The sequence below is a fragment of the Equus przewalskii genome, chromosome 1 (genome assembly GCF_037783145.1).
Source record: "Equus przewalskii isolate Varuska chromosome 1, EquPr2, whole genome shotgun sequence".
Lineage (NCBI taxonomy): Eukaryota > Metazoa > Chordata > Mammalia > Perissodactyla > Equidae > Equus > Equus przewalskii.
The window spans coordinates 34,138,207-34,158,870 of record NC_091831.1 but is presented as its reverse complement, the minus strand read 5'-3'; the positions used below and the strand labels follow the sequence as shown (position 1 = coordinate 34,158,870).

Here is a 20,664-nt window from a genome sequence, read left to right as displayed (position 1 = left end):
TTCAGAGATTCTTAGCAGCATCTATGCTCTCAAATATTCTCCTTCCTTGATATCCTAAATTAGGATATTACTGACAAGGAATGCGATGGGGAAGTCTCTAAGTGTTGATTGAAAGGCAATCCTTGTGGGTAATGGAAGTCTTTCAGCAAGAGTTTGGGTGCCCATTGAATGCTATGGCCATATTTAGTGGACAGTCAACAAAATGACTTATGGAAATTAGTCTTTGAAATTCAGTGGAAAAACTACTGGACAGGGAGCAAACGGACTCAAATTCAAGATCTGTATTTGGGCATTCATTTTCTTGTCTGTAAAATAAAGGGCTCAGCCATCTTTCCCAGAAGTTTACTCTATGACACTAAGCTCTGGGCAGGACTGTGGTATTCAAATATCCACTTCACAGTTTTGTCCATAGAGAATTTTGGTCTTGTCAGAGAAAGGAGTATCAATGGTTTCTCAGAAAGAAAGGATCTTGGTCTCACCTGTACCCATAGGGAGCTCATAATACTGACGGCTTCATTCAATAATTTCAACAAGTTAAGAAAATTCTGATCTGTATAATCAAAACGATTCTGGAAAATAATGGAGCAGATCACATTGCAGGGAGCACAGCCCAGGATAAAAGTGGGATTGCAAGGTGAGGCTAAAGAATCGGAAACATTAAAAAAAAATTAAAATGCACATATAAAAGTGTTTGCATTTGAGATAACAGAGAAAAGCAATTTTAGAAACTTTAAAGCAATATCTCCCTAGATATTCACTTAACAGGAAAAATTGATCATGCATTAAATCAACATATCACTTCTATATTAAACCTGAGTTGACCATTACATACTAGCCAGTTAAATAATGGTTTTCCCTATACTCTATTCACATCCACCACCTTTTTTTACATCATTCTAACCCAACATACCTCTTATTTTGGAGGGAACTAGAACACATTTAAAAAGTCCATTTCTTAATTTATGTGTGCAGAATAACTTCTATTTTCAAAGACTGTAAACAATTAAGGACTGATATAGGAAGAAAAAATTGATAGAGACTTCCAACTTTTTATATTTAATGAATAGTTGAAATAATTGTAAAACATAAGGGGAGACTAAAGAGACAGAGATTATGGGTGAATTTATGTATTTGAAGGAATAAATGTATAACAGAAGAATGCATCAGATTTCTTGAAAAAAAACTAATGTATATGAACAACAATAACCTCAAGAAATGAGGAAAATCTCAAGTAAACAATCTTGCACAATGCTTAAAAGAATTAGAAAAAGAATAACAAAGCCCATAATCAGTAGAAGGAAAGAACTAATAAAAATCAGACCAGAAAAAAATGAAATTGAATCTAAAAAGTCAATAAAGATAAGATTGATTCTTTGAAAAGATAAACAAAATTGATAAACCCGTAGCAAGCCTCACTAAGGAAAAAAGAGATAAGACTCAAATAAATAAAGTCAGAAATGAAAGAGAAGAGATTTCAACGGATGTCATAGAAATACAAAGGATTATAAGAGAATACTATGAAAAGCTATATGCAAAGAAACTGGATAACCTAGAAGAAATGGATAAATTCTTAAAATCATAGAACCTCTCTAAACTGAACCAAGAAGAAACAGAGAATCTGAATAGACCAATCACAAGCAAAGAGATTGAAACGGTAATCAAAAACTTCCCAAAAAACAAAAGTCCAGGACCAGATGGCTTTCCTGGTGAATTCTACCAAACATTCAAAGAAGACTTAATACCTATTCCTGTCGAACTCTTCAAAGAACTGAAGAGGAAGGGAATCTTCCTGACTCATTCTATAAGGCCAACATTACTCTGACACCAAACCAGATGAGTGCAAGGCACATACAAAAAATTAAGGCCAATATCCCTGATGAACATAGATCTGAAAGTGCACAACAAAATATTAGCAAATTGAAAACAACGGTACATTAAAAAGATCATACACCATGATCAAATGGTATTTGTTCCAGGGACGTAGGGATGGTTGAATATCTGCACATCAATGAATGTGACAAATCACATTAAAAAAAATGAGGAATAAAAATCACATGATCGGATCTTGTCAAGATGGCAGTGTGACGACATGCCAAAATCTGTGGGATACAGCAAAAGCGGTTCTGCAAGGGAAGTTTATAGCAATTCAGGCCTACCTCAACAAAGAAGAAAAATCCCAAATAGACAATCTAAAAGTGCACCTAAAGGTACTGGAAAAAGAACAACAAGCAAAGCCCAAAATCAGCAGAAGGAAGGAAATAATAAAAATCAGAGCAGAAATAAACAAATAGAGACTAAAAAAAAAAAAAAATAGAAAAAATTAATGAAACCAAGAGCTGGTTCTTCAAAAAGATAGACAAAATTGCCAAACCCTTAGCTAGACTCACCAACAAAACAAGGGGAAGGCTCAAATAAATGAAATCAGAAATGAAAGAGGAGAGATTACAACGGACACCTCAGAAATACAAAAGATAATAAGAGAATGCTATGAAAAGCTATACGCCAACAAATTGGATAATCTAGAAGAAATGGATAAATTCTTAGAAACATACAACCTTCCAAAATTGGACCAAGAAGATGTAGAAAATTTGAATAGACCGATCACCAGAAAGGAGATTGATACAGCAATCAAAAACCTCCCAAAAAAATAAAAGTCCAGGACCAGATGGCTTCCCTGGTGAATTCTACCAAACATTCAAAGAAGACTTAATACCTATCCTTCTCAAACTCTTCCAAAAAATTGAAGAGGTGGGGAGGCTTCCTAACTCCTTTTACAAAGCCAACATCATCCTGATACCAAAACCAGACAAGGACAACACAAAAAAAGAAAATTACAGGCCAATATCACTGATGAACATCGATGCAAAAATCCTCAACAAAATACTAGCAAATCGAATACAACAATACGTTAAAAAGATCATACATCCTGATCAAGTGGGTTTCATTCCAGGGATGCAGGGATGGTTCAACGTGTGCAAATCTATCAATGTGATACACCACATTAACAAAATGAGGAATAAAAATCACATGATCATCTCAATAGATGCAGAGAAAGCATTTGACAAGATACAGCATCCATTTATGATAAAAACTCTAAATAAAATGGGTATAGAAGGAAAATACCTCAACATAATAAAGGTCATATATGAGAAACCCACAGCAAATATCATTCTCAATGGAGAAAAACTGAAAGCTATCCCTCTAAGAACAGGAACCAGACAAGGATGCCCACTCTCACCACTCTTATTTAACATAGTATTGGAAGTCCTAGCCAGAGCTATCAGGCAAGAAAAAGAAATAAAAGGGATCCACATTGGAAAAGAAGAAGTGAAATTGTCACTCTTTGCAGACGACATGATTTTATATCTAGAAAACTCTAAAGATTCCACTAAAAAACTGTTAGAGGGGGCTGGCCCCGTGGCCGAGTGGTTAAGTTCGCGCGCTCCGCTGCAGGCGACCCAGTGTTTCGTTAGTTCGAATCCTGGGCGCGGACATGGCACTGCTCATCAGACCACGCTGAGGCAGCGTCCCACATGCCACAACTAGAAGAACCCACAACGAAGAATATACAACTATGTACCGGGGGGCTTTGGGGAGAAAAAGGAAATAATAAAAAAATAAAAATAAAAATAAAATAAAATAAATAAAAAAAAAACAATACTGGGAGGTGTACCAGTATTGTTAAAAAAAAAAAAAAACTGTTAGAAATAATAAAGGAATACAGTCAAGTCACGGGATACAAAATCGACATGCAAAAATCTGTTGCATGTCTATACACTAACAATGAAGTAGCAGAAATAGAAATTAAGAATACAATCCCATTTACAATTGCAACAAAAAGAATAAAATAACTAGGAATAAACTTAACCAAAGAAGTGAAAGATCTGTACACCGAAAACTATAAAACAGTGTTGAAAGAAATCAAAAAAGACACGAAGAAATGGAAAGATATTCCGTGCTCTTGGATTGGAAGAATTACCATCGTTAAAATGTTCGTACTTCCTAAAGCAATCTATAGATTCAATGCAATCCCTATCAAAGTTCCAACGACATTTTTCACAGAAATAGAACAAAGAATCCTAAAATGTATATGGAACAAGAAAAGACCCCGAATAGCTGAAGGATTCCTGAGAAAAAAGAACAAAGCTGGAGGTATCACACTCCGGGATTTCAAAATATGCTACAAAGCCATAGTAACCAAAATAGCATGGTACTGGCACAAAAACAGACACACAGATCAATGGAACAGAATTGAGAGCCCAGAAGTAAACCCATGTATTTATGGACAGCTAATATTCGACAAGGGAGCCAAGAGCATACGATGGAGAAAGGAGAGTCTGTTCAATAAATGGTGTTGGGAAAACTGGATAGCCACATGCAAAAGAATGAAAGTAGACCATTCCCTTACACCATGCACAAAAATCAACTCAAAATGGATTAAAGACTTGAATGTTAGATCCGAAACCATGAAACTTCTAGAAGAAAATATAGGCAGTACACTCTTTGACATCAGCCTGATCAGCATATTTTCAATCCCATGTCTAACCAGGCAAGGGAAATGAAAGAAAAAATGAACAAATGGGACTACATTAAACTAAAAAGCTTCTGCACAGCAAAGGAAACCATCAACAAAACGAAAAGGTAACCTAACAATTGGGAGAAGATATCTGCAAACCATATATCAGATAAGGGTTTAATATCCAAAATATACAAAGAACTAATACAGCTCAACAACAAAAAAACCAACAATCCAATTATAAAATGAGCAAAAGATATGAACAGAGATTTCTCCACAGAAGATATACGGATGGCCAACAGGCATATGAAAAGATGCTCAACATCATTAGCTATCAGGGAAATGCAAATCAAAAGTAAAAATGAGGTATCACCTCACTGCGGTCAGAATGGCTATAATTAACAAGACAGGAAACAACAAATGTTGGAGAGGATGTGGAGAGAAGGGAACCCTTGTTCACTGCTGGTGAGAGTGCAAACTGGTGCAATAATTATGGAGAGCAGTATGGAGTATCCTCAGAAAATTAAAGATAGATCTACCATATGATCCAGCTATTCCACTGCTGGGAATTTATCCAAAGAACTTGAAAACACAAAGGCATAAAGATACTTGCACCTCTATGTTCATTGCAGCATTATACACAATAACCAAGACTTGGAAGCAACCTAGATGCCCATCAAGAGACCAATGGATAAAGAAGATGCGGTATTTATACATGATGGACTACCACTCAGCCATAAGAAATGATGAAATCCGGCCATTTATGACAACATGGATGGACCTTGAGGGTATTATGATGAGTGAAATAAGTCAGAGGGAAAAAGTCAAATACCATATGATCTCACTCATAAGTAGAAGATAAAAATAATGACAAAGAAACACAATGCAACAGAGATTGGATTGGTGGTTACCATAGGGGAAGCAGGGAGGAGGAGCGCAAAAGGGGTAATTAAGCTCACATGTGAGAGTATGGACTATAATTAGTTTTTGGGTGGTGAACATATGTAATCTACACAGAATTCGAAATATATTATGATTTACATCTGAAAATTAAAAAATAAACATTGTTCAACCTCAAAACAAACAAACAGAAAATCACATGATCATCTCAACAGATGCAGAGAAAGCATTTGGCAAGATCCAACATTCATTTATGATAAAAACTCTCAATAAAATGGTATGGAAGGAAAGTACTTTAACATAATAATGGCCATTTATGCCAAAACTGCAGCAAACATCATACTCAATGGTAAAAAACTGACAGCTGTTTCTCTGAGAACAGAAACAAGACATGGAAGCCCACTCCATCCACTCTTATTCAAGATCGTACTAGAAGTTGCAGCCAGAGCAATAATACAAGGAAAAAATTAAATGTGATCCAAATTGAAAAGGAAGAAGTAAAACTGTGACAATTTGCAGATGACATGATTCTATATATAGAAAACCCTAAAGAATCCACCAAAAATTATTAGAAATAATCCACCAATGCAGTGCAGTTGCAGGGTACAAAATCAACATACAAAATCAGTTGCATTTCTATACACTAATAACAAACTAACAGAAAGAGAAATCAGGAATACAATCCCATTTACACTCATAAAAAAGAATAAAATACTTAGGAATAAATTTAACCAAGAAAGTGAAAGTCCTAAACACAGAAATCTCTAAGGTATTATTGAAATAAATTGAATAAGACATAAATAAATGGAAAGATATTCCATGCTCATGGATAGGAAGAATAAATATAGTTAAACTGTCTATATTGTCTAAAGAAATCTACAGATTCAATGCAATCCCAATCAGAATCCCAATGACATTCTTCATAGAAATAGAAAAAAGAATCTTAAAATTTATATGGAACAACAAAAGACCCCAAATAGCCAAAGCAATCCTGAGAAGAAAGAACAAAGTTGGAGGTATAACATTCCCTGAATTAAATTATACCACAAAGCTATAGCAATCAAAACAGCATGGTACTGGCAGAAAAACAGACACATAAATCAGTGGAACAGAATTGAGAGCCTAGAAAGAAAATCACGCATTTATACTTAGTTATTTTTTGACAAAGGAGCCAGGGGCATACAACGGAGAAAGGAAATCTCTTAAATAATTGCTGTTGGGAGAATTGGACAACTAGGTGCAAACGATCGAAAGTAGACACCACCTTACACTATACACAAAAATTAACTGAAAGTGTATTAAAGCCTTGAATGTAAGACTTGAAATCATAAAACTCCTAGAAGAAAATATGGGCAGTATACTCTTTGGCAATGGTCTTAGCAGTATCTTTTTGAGTTCCATTTCTACTCAGTGAAGGGAAACAAAAGAAAAAACAAACAAATTGGACTACATCAGACTGAAAAGCTTCTGTGAGGCAAACAAAACCATCAACAAAACAAAAAGACAACCCACCAACTGGGAGAAAATATGTGCAAATCATATATTCGATGAGGCATTAATTTCCAAAATTTATTACGAACTCAGACAACTCAACAACAAAAAATGAACAATCTAATCAAAAAATGGCAAAGGATATAGACAGACATTTTTCCAAAGAAGATATACAAAACATTAATGTGTAAAGATATATTCACCCTTATGTTCATTGCCTCATTTTTCACAATAGTCAAGACTTCGAAACAAGCTTAGTGTCCATCAAGAGATGGACGGATAAAGAAAATGTGGTGTATATATCTACAACAGAATACTACTGAGCTATAAAAAGGGTGAATTCTTGCCATTTGCAACTACATGGACGGAACTTGAGGGTATTATGCTAAGTGAAATAAGTCAGATGCAGAAAGTCAAATTTGTTATAATCTCACTCATAAGTAGAAGATAAAATCAACAACAATAAACAAACACATAGATACAGAAATTAGATTGGTGGTTACCAGAGGAGAAGGGGAGAGGAAGGCAAAAGGAGTGACAAGGTATGTGTATATAGTGATGGATGATAATTGGTCTTTGGGTGGTGAAGAGGATGTAGTGTACACAGAAATCAAAATATAATGATGTATATGTGAATTTATATAATGTTATAAACCAATGTTACCTCAATAAAAGAGTTAGCCAAATTAAAAATAAAATAAAATTCCTTAATCAAAAGAAAAGAATGGACAATGAAAACAAGACAATTTCATTTTTAAGGAATCATTGAAGAGTAAACATTTTACATCATAACGTTATTTGACCACTACTAATTATCACAGTAGATATTATGCAAAATAGACTGGAAATTTACAATACCCTTATTGAGTATATTAAAATTGTATACTTTCTTGCATCTTACATTTGCTTTCCTCAAAAGAACTTTATAAAACACAGACATATTTTGTATGGCAAAAGAATTCTGGATAAAGCATATAAAATTCTTTTTAAAAAAGATATACGGATGTCCAAAAGGTACATGAAAAAATGTTCAACATCACTAATTATTAGGAAAATGCTAATCAAAACTCCAGTGAAATATCAACTTACACTGGTCAGAATGGCAATAATTAACAAGACAAGAAATAACAAGTGTTGGAGAGGATGTAGAGGAAAGGGAACCATCATGCACTGCTGGTAGGATTGGGAACTGGTGAAGCCACTATGGAAAAAGAGTATGGAGGGGTCTTGAAAAATTAAAAATGGAAATACCATATGACCCAGCTATCCTACTATGAAGTATTTATCCAAAGAACAGGGAATCAACAATTCAAAGAGATTTACACATCCTTATGTTTGTTGTAGCATTATTCACAATAGCCAAGACTTCGAGGCAAGCCAAGTGACCATCGATGGATGAATGGATAAAGAAGACGTGGTAGATATAAGCAATGGAAGACTACTGAGCCACAGAAAAAGACAAAAGGGTGTCATTTGTGACAACATGGATGGACTTTGAGGGTATTATGATAAGCAAAATAAATCAGAGAAAGACAGATGCCATATGAATTCACTCATATGTGGAAGATAAACAAACACACATGTGGATAAGGAGAACAGATTGCTAGTTACCAGAGGAGAAGTGGGTTGGGGCAGGGTAAAAGAGGTAAAGGGGCACATTTGTATGTGATGGATAACAACCAGATGATTGGTAGTGAACATTTCACTCCATACAGTAACTGAAATGTACACCTGATATTTACACAATGTTATAAGCCATTAAGACCTCAATAAAATAATTAAAAAATAAGAAGGTAGATTTGTTTATCTAAAATAAAAGTAAAATGAGAAATTTTTATTTCAAACTGAATCCAGGGTAAGGCAAACAAAAAAGTTAAAGTTGATAAATGGAGTCCTTTTACTTCCTCATTTCATATATAGAAAACAAAAGCAGTTTTCTGCAATTAGGAAATACAGTCCTCCACCATCACTAATTAGCCCCTAAATTTAATTTATTTGGGTAAAACTACCCTTTGTAGACCTGTGGGATATTATTCTGCATAGTCATCAACAGTACAGTGTATTTTAATAAATTTTAAAATTTGACCATCATTTTGTCAATTCTATCATTTTATAGGTGAAGAAATTAAAGTAGAGGAAAGGTTTTCTTTTTGGTGGGGAACTTTAAAATGAAATCATAATCAAATGACCAATAAACTTTATATGCAAAATGCTCCCAAATTAACTTTTATAGCTTTACTTAAAGGTAACTTGAATAATAAATGATATAAAGAAACAATAGGGCATTGAATACTAGGAAACCTGTTGAGTTATCTGCTTCTATGCCAGGCTCCTTTACACATTCTAGGGTTCTGAAATTTCAAAAAAAGTTTTATTTTAGCTAAGAAGGTGGACAATAATTTGCAACAACTAGGGGATGTGTGTATGTGAGAGAGATTCACAGGTAAAATCAGATTTGTAGTTTTTCCTTTCACTTCTTTTGGGAGATACATTTTAAAATAGGGCAAATTGGAATCAAAGCAGAAAATCAGTCATTGTGAAAAGCATGTGATAGGTTTGTAGAGTTGGCAGAGGAAGGTAAATAATTACCATTTAATTCTAATCCAAAATCCAATAAAGAGGGGGGAAAATAAGTAACATTGAAAACAGAACCAATTATAGTTAGGGAGAGGGATTAGTAGCAGTTGAAGTTTAGTTAAATGAATCCTTATAATACTTGGTATTTGTATATTTTGCAGAATTATGCTGTAGCATATACATTCATGAAACATGTAACTCAAGACAATATAGTAAGTGGTGGCTAATATGAAATAATTCATGCTGATAGTTTTTAAATCATGCTTTGTTTATATGAAAATTATAATTGGTGAGAATTCCACAAAGATATGCCAAAGCAATTAAAACCATATAATTAAATCATAAACCATATATAGCATTATTTCTGGTGGGACTGGAGGAAGGTACGTTGGAAAAAACCATCAGACACATCAGTGAGGATGACCATACAAACACAGTCCAATTAAATGAGAGCACATGTCAGTTGGTTCAGCAACATAAGGGTGTGAAATTTTATTCACACTTGACAAGTGTTCCCTAGTGAGATGTTCTGGAATAGGTAACTCACGATTATGCTATGGGAAAAACAATGCTCTTTAACTTTTAAAAAATGACTCAAAACCTTCTACTTTTACAATCTAATGATTTGAAAATAAACAAACAAAGCTGGGACAGGACAGGATTAAATGACCTTTTATGCCCACACTGTATGCACAATCATGAGTGTACACTCACAACAAGCAGACATACACAAAATCTCCCTTGGCTCTCTGCTTTACACTCTCCTTCTTCCATCTGAGACCTCATAGCCACTACCCATAATGAAAGATTTTCCTTCCCCTGAAAAATTTTCAAGGACGTTATTAGAAAAGAGAGCTAGCTGTCTGTTAAGGTCAGAGGTAGAGAGTATGAAATCACTCACCACCAGTTTTTCTCAACTCCTCCACAAGGCAGCTGGCTTCCTGTTGAACACGATCTTCAATGCTCCTCTTTCCCATGCCAAAATTCCTCAAGGTCATGAGGGAAAAGCGCCGCATCTCCTTCCATCTCTTCCCATTGCTGAGCACTATTCCTATCAGAGGGGAAACAGAAACTGGAAGGGAGGTTCTCTACAAGGAAAAGGAAGCTGACACTTGGCACCCTTGTGGATGGGCCAAACTCTGCTGAGGAGATTTTCAAGTCTCTGTTTTCTATTTTCTCATTCCCATTACCACTGCTGAACATGCACACACACACCTACCATGTCTTTTATTATTAGTTCTTTCAATTATTGGGAAACTGCCTCTTCCAGAAAACTCCTCTCCCTGATCAATCAGGGCTTCCTTCACTGCTTCATACCCATGCAGCACCACAGTGGGCTCCAAGCCCAAATACAGAGTGAACACAGGACCATAGACTTTTGAAAGCTGGAAATGGAAAGATAATACCAGTAATAACAAAAGAAGTCACAAATTGGTCTACATTTTGTACATGATATTATCATCTTGTATTTTATATGTTTATTCTGCCATCACAGCTTTAAATACTTCTGAATTTTATTCCTAAACATGTTGATTATTATAGCTGCCACATATGGAAGGCCTATGTTGTGCCATGATCTGGGCAATTGGTACACAACTTACATATAATCCTCACATCAACGCATTCAGCAAGTTTATTTGCTGTGTTTCACAAATAAAGAAATTAATGTCAGAGAAGTACAAATTCTTTTGCAGTGCACATTGGCTAATAAATAGAAGATCCAAATTTGAACTTACGTTTTGTCAACTTCTGATGCTTGAGCAATTTCTCAGTCCCCAATGTCTCCCATCTTTGGAACAATATGAGGCTAATTGCTTCAGTATCACCTGTGGAACTTCTCATGGGAATTCTGTTTTAGTAGCCTGTAATGAATACTAGAAATCTATATTTTTAAAAATGAGCACAGATGATCTAACACCTACTCCACTTTGAAAGCACTGGTATTACTAACACGGAAAGAGAGGAAGCATCACAGAGGCAATGCATGAACATATAGCATCTCATGGAAGAACAATTTCTTCTATCCTGCATCACTCATAGGGCATAGACAGCAGCTTTGTGCAGAATCCAAAAGAGCACTCTTACCACCCAATGGATCCTGAATGATTATTTCTTTCACTCAATTTTGCTGATTATGAGCCCATAGCTATTTCTTGAGATTAGACATAATTTGCTTCTTCAGAGAACTTTAATTTTCATGACTAATCTGAACAAAACCCATAGCTCATAAAGAAGGTAACTTCTTGAATAGACTCTCTAATCTTTTTCTCCTTCAGGCAAAATATCTCAACAAATGACTATAAAACAATTTAGACCAGTGGCATTCCAGACTTTTGCCACTTTATTATTTTGATCCTATTTTAGGATTACTTAAATTTTTCTCTTCTTCCAAAATGCATTACTTCATTCCACTATCTGACAATGACAAAGAAAAAAATCAATGGAAACATCGACGTGTGCAGTATTTTCTGTACAATGATCTATTTTAATCATTTGCCACTAGGAATGCATTTTATTTAAAAGTAAAGGTTAATTTGCTTACCCTTTGCAAGCCACAGAAGGAGCACAAAACATACTTACATTGAGTAAGGATTTGCTTATGTCCTTAACATCTAACCGCAGGATATTTCCAATAATAGGGAGAGGAGTGGGACCAGGTGGCAGCTTCCCTTTCCTGGAGCTTTGTTTCCAGAGTGAAAGGAAAAGCAAACAGGAGAGACAGAGCCCCAGGACCACAACTGGATCCATTGTCTCTTCTTGCTTAGACAGCTGTGAGCCTGAAATCCAAATCTTTTATGACACTCTCTGTTAATTCAGCAAGTGCCCCCTCTGACGTATAAAAAGACTAACCAGTTAAATCCTCTTTATATTCTCTTTTGAGTGGACTTTTGACCCACCGATAAAGATGGAAATAAGGTGGTCTTTGGTCTTGCTCTTCTTCTTTCCGATCTCTTATCCTTGAGATTCAGGTTTAGTTTGCCTGGAATGGGCCAAGAAGTAGCAATTAAAAAACAAATAAACAAAAACCCTCACGTAGTTTCAAGTGCAGCCGAGATAAAGAACCACTGAAGTAAGCGATTTGGTCCAAAATATTGTGCAATATTCTGGATTCTCAGATTGATGACCAGTTGAGAATTTATGACTTTAGGGGAAATCAGTGAATCCTATTTCTTAAATATAAAAAATATTTATCTTGTAATGTTTTATCAAACATTAAGATACTTTCTCCTTAAAAATGTAAGCCTTTTAAATATTTTACTGTACTGTACTAACATTATAGACACCTAAACATAAAATAGCTACCATAACTCACATCTTGTATAACTATATATATATATATATATATATATATATCAAGTAAAGTGCTAAGTAAATATACACATCTTTTACTATTAACCCCCCTAAAAATCACAGAAAAATAGAGTTTGTTATCTTTTATTTTTAAAATGGATAAAGGGAGACACCGGGATCAGACAGGTCACAGGTGGGAGGACTGAGATTAGAACTGAGACTTCTGATGACCACTGTGGTGCACTATTGCTTACACTACTCTGCCTCAAGAACAATTTTAGAAAAACAAAACAAAACAAAATAGTATTTACTCTGAATTTACACCCCATTGACCCTGTTCATGAAATAACAGGATTCACATTAAATAGATGTCCCTTATTTGATTCCAAGGATAAAAAGACCATAGGTTCTCCACTCTCTCTGTCACTACAGAGGTGAAACTTGCTCAGTGTAACTGAGGGAAGAGTGAATCTCAGAGAATTTAGGCAAGGAGAGCTTGAGAACTATGGCTCCCTCCATCTCCCAGTTGCCTCCAGAGACAGCTGCTTCTGTGCTTTTTTGGCCTGTCATTGTCAGAAATAATGAAATACTGTAGTATGTAGTAAGCAGATGGAGATTGTAGACAGAACAATAGGTGTGGTGTGGCTTCAGTGAAGGATGAAAGGCAGGGACTTCATTAAACAGACCCACAGCACAGAACCACCACAACGTGCAGACCTGATAAGAGATGACATTTAGTGGTGGTGAGGATCTAAATATTACTGTAATGATATACGTTAGTAGATAACTAATGGGAAAGCTTGAACAAAGACATGCTCTGTAAAGATATCATTGTAGTGTTCCAAATTGATTAGAGCAGTTATTTCTAACCTCTTTTAGGAAGGGAAAAATTAAAATGTGTCAAGACCTCTGTTACAAACTGTTTTAGTTCTCATGTTTACAGGGAGGCTGACAAATAGAAGTTTTCGCACCCATCATAATCCTTTCAGTTCTCTAAATTATCTTTGCCTAAGGCAAAATTATTCCCATTTTAATGATGAGGAAGCTGACCTTGGAGTTTCAGCATCTTGACTAGGTACACAGACTGCGGGTGGTAGAGCTCAGACCTCACATCCCCTGAGTCCTGCATGCTACGTCCAAGAAAAACATTGAGTTCAAGTAAGTTCTCCAAATTTACTGAGTGTGTACTCTGACTCAATATTCCATGATTCACCCTGAAAAGTGACGTTAAAAATAAACATTAATTTGGTTAATGATTACAGCAACTGTTGATTAAAATGGGGTTCAGAAAAGTTTAGTTTTGTAACCTTTAGAACTTGAGTGAGTCCAGGTCTCTGTGAACCTTGTATATATGACAAAGAGAAGCAGTAATTTGCTGCTTGACTCACTTGGATGTAAACTCTAAGAGATATTCACCAGCTTATTTTAGATAAGATAAGTTCAGTCTCTCTCTTTAATTTTTTTACTCCCAGAGAGACAAGTATGTCTTCCCTGCTCCTCCTTCCTTCTCCTCAGGGTCCTTCCTGGCCTTTTCTTTACTAGAATGAAAGAATAATAGATAATTTGGAGATAGAAGATATCTCTGAGGTCAGTTAGTCTAATCTTTAATTTTAGAAATGAAAAATTTATGACAGTGAAGTGAAGTGTCACCAATGCATCTGTTCAAGACGTTATGTTAGAGTCCAGGTTTCCCCACTCCCAGTTCAGTGACTTCTCCCGTTGAAGAGATTTCCCATTGCTGACCAAATAGATGGACAGGAGAGCATCAGTGTGAAGTCCTCCACAGTCACAAAGTAATGCAAACTTTGGCTTGGCTTGAGTTGTGGATTAGACTGTGATTTTTTTAAATTAATAGACCTTATTTTTAGAGCAGTTTTGAGTTCATGGCAGATTAAATAGAAAGCACAGAGAGTTCCCACATACTCCTTCCCACACTCACACATTGGCTCTCCCACCATCAACATCCCATACCAGAGTGGTACATTTTTTACAATTGATGAATCATCATTGGCACATCACTATTAACAAAAGAGGACAGTTTACATTTGGGTTGCTCTTTGTGTTCTACATTCTATGGATTCTGAAAAATGTATACTAACATGCATCAACCTTTGTAGCATTATACAGAATAATTTTACTACCTTAAAAATCACATCCCCTGAGCTATACTTATTCATTCCTCCCTCCCTCAAATGCTTGACAACCACTGATCCTTTTACTCTCTCTATAGTTTTTGCTTTTCCTGAATGTGGTATATTTTTGGAATCATACAATATATGTCTTTTCAGATTGGCTTCTTTCACTTAGTAATACACATTAAAGTTTCCTGTGTGCCTTTTAATGACTAAAGAGGTAATTTCTTTTTAGTACTGAATAAGATTCCATTGTATAATAGTACCAGGGTTTATTTATCTATTCACCTACTGAGGGATATCTTGGTTGCTTTCAAGCTTTATCCATTATGCATGAAGCTGCAACAAAAGTTCATGTGCAGGTTTTCGTGTGACGTAAGTTTTCAACTAATTCAGCTAATACCAAGGAGTGCGATTGCTGGATTTTATAGTAAAGCTATATTTAGTTTTTTAAAAACTGCCACACTGTTTTTCAAACTGGCCATACCCATTCCCACAAGCAATGGATGAGAGTTCTTCTTGTTCCACATCTTGCCAACATTTGGTGTTGTCAATGTTTTTAAAATTTAGCCATTCTACAGTTGCGTATCAATATTTCATTGTTGGTTAAATTTGCAATTCCTAATAATGTATGATATTGAATATCTTTTCACATATGTATTTACCATCTGTATATCTTCTTTGGTAAGGTGTCTCTCAGACTTTTTGCCCATTTTTCAATTGGGTTCTTATTGTTGAATTTTAAGAGCTCTTTGTATATTTTGTATAACAGTTCTTATCTGATATGTCTTTTGAAACTATTTTCTCTCAACCCGTGGCTTGTGTTTACATTCTCTTGATAGTGTCTTTCATAGGGCAGAAATTTTTAATTTTAATGAAGTCCAATTTATCAATTCTTTTTTTTTCATGAATTGTACCTTTTGTGTTGTATTTAGAAAGCTGTCACCAGACATCAGCAAGATGATAGAATAGAAGATTTCTCATTCATATCTCCACAAAGAAACAATAATTTGGCAGCAATTAATGGACAAAATTGCCTTTGTAGGAGCTTTAGGATCCAGGAAGGAGGTTTCAAAACCCCAGTGGAACCCAAGACTGAAGAGGGCAATTCTGAGAAGAGGCTTGCCAGCCATGGTCCTGACAACAGATCTGACAACAGCTCCATCCTCCTGTGGACTCAGCTACAGCCCTCTTAGCAATGGTCCTACTTCCAGCACCATTCACCAAGTGACCCCGGAGGAACCCGACACTCCCCTGCTTTAGGTAAGAGGCCATTGAAACTTAGTCCCAACTGTGGACCCTGAAGTAGGTTATGATACATCTCCAGACCCTTTTAGTCATAGTCCTGGAGCAGTCCTGCCTACCTAGGGATCTTACAAGAGACCCACCTGTTGTACCTTAAATATATAAATTTGTCAATTACACCTCAAATATAACTCAAAGATAAAAATTTGTCAATTATATCTCAATAAATTTGGTAAAATAATATAAAATTTTTATTTAGTGTTTTTCCATATTTTCTGTGTTTTTTATTCTGGCATTCTTCATCTTTCCATTTATTTCTATAAATCTTTTCATCAAACTTGCTAAATTGCCATTTTCAGATAGTTCTAATACTTAGATTTAACAGGTTTTTCTTTCTATTGTCTACTTTTTATTCTCAAGCTTTTTGTGTACCTTGTTTGTAGGTCAGGTTATTGATTTATCTTTTGTTCTGTTGAAATATAAAATGCATCCAGTAAAGTACATTGATCTTAAGTATATACTTGGGTGAATTTGTACATATATATACATTTTTATAAGCACCATCCATGTCAATAACTAGAACATTTCCCAACACCCCAGGAGGCTCTTTCATGGCCTTTTCCAGTACTTTCACCACACAGAATTAACCATTATTCTGACTTCTGTCAATGAAGGTTAGTTTTGCCTATTCTAGAAATGTACAAGATTAGAATCTTCCAGAATGTGCTTTTTTTAATAAAAATGAGGTCATATTGGCTTGTAAGGTTGTGTAATATCAAGTGTGCACTATTATATTTCAGTTTCTGTATAGACTGCATCGTATTCACCACCAATAGACTAGTTTTTATCCATCACCATACATGTGTGCCCCCTTACCACTTTTGTACTACCTTCACCCCCTTCTCCTCTGGTAACCACTAATCTGTCTTCCTTATCTATGCATTTGTTTATCTTCCACATATGAGTGAAATCATACAATATTTGTTTTTCTCTGTCTGGCTTATTTCACTCAGCATAATATCTTCAAGGTCCATCCATGTTGTCACAAATGGAATGATTTTGTCTTTTTTATTGCTAAGTAGTATTCCATTGTATACAAATACCACATCTTCTTTATCAATTCATCCATCAACGGGCACTTGGGTTGCTTTCAAGTTTTGGCTATATATATAATAATTCTGTGATGAACATAGGGATGCATAGATCCCTATGCATTGGTGTTTTCATCTTCTTTGGATAAATACCCAGTAGTGTGATAGCTGGATCATATGGTATTTCTATTTTTAATTCTTTGAGAAATCTCCATACTGTTTTCCATAGTGGCTACACCAGTTTGCATTCCCACCAGCAGTGTATGAGTGTTCCCTTTTTTGCACATACTTCTTCCTTTCCTATTTGGATTCATTTTGTTCCCTGCATAATTGCTCTGGCTACAACTTCCAGTACTATGTTGAATAAGAGTGGATAGATTGGGCATCCTTGCTTGTGCCTATTCTCAAAGGAATAGCTTTCAGTTTTAAACCATTGAAGATGGTGTTGGCTGGGGGTTTATCATAAATGGCAGTTATTATATTGAGGTTCTTTCACTCCATAACTATTTAACTGAGAGTTTCATCATAAATGAATGTTAGATCTTGTCAAATGCTTTCTCTGCAACTATTGAGACGATCACGTGATTTTTATTCCTCATTTTCTCAACGTGATATATCACATTGATTGATTTGCAGATTTTGAACCATCCGTGCATGCCTGGAATAAATCACACCTGACTGTGGTGTATAATTCTTTTAATGTATTATTGTATTTGATTTGCTCATGTTTTGTTGAGGACGTTTACTTCTATGTTCATCAGAAATATTGGCCGGTAATTTTTTTTTCTGTGTGTTGTCCTGGTCTGGTTTTGGTGTCAGGGTAATGGTGGTCTCATAGAGTGAGTTAGGAAGTTTTCTCTCCTCTTCAATTTTTTGAAGAGTTAGAGAGGGATAGGTATTAAGTCTTCCTTGTATGTTTGGTAGACTTCACTGGGGAAGCCGTCTGGTCCTGGGCTTTTGTTCTGGGGGAGGTTTTTGATTATTGTTTCAATCTTTTTGATTGTGTTTGATCTATTCATATTCTCAATTCCTTCTTGATTCCGTTTGGGAGGTTGTATGAGTTTAAGAATTTATCCATTCCTTCTAGGTTTTCAAGTTTGTTGGCTTAGAGCTTTTTATAGTATTTTCTTCTAATCCTTAGTATTTTTATGGTCTCTTGTAATTTATCCTCTTTAATTTCTGATTTCATTTATTTAATTCTTCTCTCTTTTTTTCTTAGTGAATCTGGCTAATGGTCTGTCATTTTTTTTTTTTACCTTCTCAAAGAAACAGCTCTTAGTTTCATTGATACTTTTTATTTTTTTTTTTAGTCTCTTTTTAATTTATTTCTGCTCTGCTTTTTATTATTTCCTTCCTTCTATTGACTATGGGCTTTGTTTGTTCTTCTTTTTTCCAGTATTTTTAGATACAGGGTAAGATTGTTTATTTGAGATTTTTCTTGTTTCTTGAGGTATGCTATAAGTTTCCCTCTTAATACTGCTTTTGCTGCATCCCATAAGAATTGTTTGATTTTGATTGTTTCTAGGTATTTTTTTCCTTCTTTATTGGTCCAATAGTTATTCAGGAGCATGCTGCTTAGTCTCCACATATTTATGAATTTCCCCACATTTTCTTTTAGTTGATTTGTAGTTTCACAGCTTTGTGGTTGGAAAAGATGCTTGATATGATTTCAATCTTCTTAAATTTATTGAGGCTTGCCTTATTTTCCAACATATAGGCTATCTTTGAAAATGTCCCAAGTTCACTTAAGAATGTCCCAAGTGTATTCTGCTATTTTGGAGTGGAATGTTCTATATATATTTATTAAGACTATCTGGTCAAGTGTTTTATTTGAAGTCACTGTTTCCTTGTTGACTTTCTGTCTGGATGATCTATCCATTGATGTTAGTGGGGTGTTAAGGTCCCATACTATTATTGTGTTGCTGTCAATTTCTTCCTTTAGTTCTGTTAATAGTTGCTTTATAGTTTGGTGATCCTGTGTTAGGTGCATATATATTAATAAATATTATGACATCTTGGTGGAATGTAACTTTTATCATTATATAATGGCTATCATCTCTCATTATCTTATTTATCTTGAAATCTGCTTTGTCTGATATCAGTATGGCTACACCCACTTTCTTTTGCTTGACATTTGCTTGGAGTATCGACTTCCATCCCTCACTCTGAGTCTACGCTTGTCTTTAGCACTGAGATGTGTCTCCTGTGGGCAGTACATTGTTGGGTCTTGTTTTTTAATCCATGCAGCCAGTCTGTGTTTTTTGATTGCTGTATTCATTCCAGCTTAGATGTAGAGTGATTATTGATATATAAGTGCTTAATTCTGCCATTTAATCTTTTGCTTTCTGTTTGTTCTATAATTCCATTGTTTCAGTTTCTTTGTATTTCCTTTTATCATTTCAGTTTGGTTCTTTTCTGTGATGTATTTTCAGTTTTCTCCTTATTTAGGATTTGTGACTGTGCTCTGATTTCTTCTTTTGTGGTTACCATGAGGTTGGTATAAATGATCTCATAGATGAGATAGTCCATTTTTTGCTGATAGCATCTTATGTGCATTAGCCTATGCAGATTCTCTCCTTTTCCTCTTCCCCTTCTATATTCTTATTGTCAAAAAGTATTCTTTCTTTTGTGCTGTGAGTTCATAACTAAAGTTTATAGTTATTTTTGATGTTTTCTTTGCCTTTTTCTTTTAAGTCCTAATCAAGTGTTTGCTAACCAATTCTAATATAGAGCTGCAATTTTCTAAATTTGTCTATTTTTCTCCTTGCTCAAAGCTTTGTAAACTTTTGCCTTTTTGTTTCAGGGAGGTGGGCTCCCTTCGTCATTTCTTGTAAGGCAGGTCTAGTGGTGATGAATTCCCTCAGCTTTTGTTTATCTGGGAAAGCTTTTATTTCTACATCATATCTGCAAGAATTTCACTGGATAGAATATTATTGGCTGATGGGTTTTGTCTTTCAGTATTTTGAATATATAATTCCATTGTCTCGTAGCCTGTAAGGTTTCTGCTCAGAAATACACTGAAAGCCTGATGGCGGTTCCTTTGTAGCTTATTTTCTTCTACCTTGCTGCCCTTAATATTTTTTCTTTGTCATTGACTTGTGACATTTTTGACATTATATGCCTTGGAGAAGGTCTTTTTGCATTGATGTAATTAGGATTTCTACTGGCTTCATGTATTTATATGTCCAATATCTTCCCCTGTTTTGGGAATTTCTGAGTTATTATTTCTTTGAACAAGCTCTCTTCTCTTTTATCCCTCTCCTCTCCCTCTAGAATACCTATAATACTTATGTTACTTTTCCTAACTGAGTCAGATATTTCTTCCAAAATTTCTTCATTTTTAAAAAAGTCTTAGTGCTCTCTCCTCCACCTGAAGCATTTCTAGGTTTCTGTCTTCAAGATCACTAATTCTCTACTCTAC

At 35.1% G+C, this 20,664-nt stretch overlaps 1 protein-coding gene across 3 annotated transcripts in view; it reads right to left on the bottom strand.

Annotated features, from left to right (window-relative positions):
* The window catches only part of LOC103563726 (cytochrome P450 2C19-like), a 31,993-nt gene extending 19,531 nt beyond the window's left edge, over positions 1 to 12,462 (bottom strand). Inside the window, exons 1-5 of one of the 3 annotated variants that reach the window (XM_070561362.1) lie at positions 12,335 to 12,462; positions 12,065 to 12,261; positions 10,704 to 10,869; positions 10,386 to 10,535; positions 480 to 640 (exon numbers count right to left, since the gene is read on the bottom strand). In XM_070561362.1, the coding sequence (XP_070417463.1) occupies positions 480 to 640; positions 10,386 to 10,535; positions 10,704 to 10,869; positions 12,065 to 12,232 (645 nt within the window). In that variant the 5' untranslated portion in view covers positions 12,233 to 12,261; positions 12,335 to 12,462. Of the gene's footprint in view, positions 1 to 479; positions 641 to 10,385; positions 10,536 to 10,703; positions 10,870 to 12,064 lie in introns of all 3 variants that reach the window. The other 2 variants (XM_070561352.1, XM_070561344.1) reach the window with 2 other exon arrangements.
* Between the last annotated feature and the right edge of the window lie 8,202 nt (positions 12,463 to 20,664).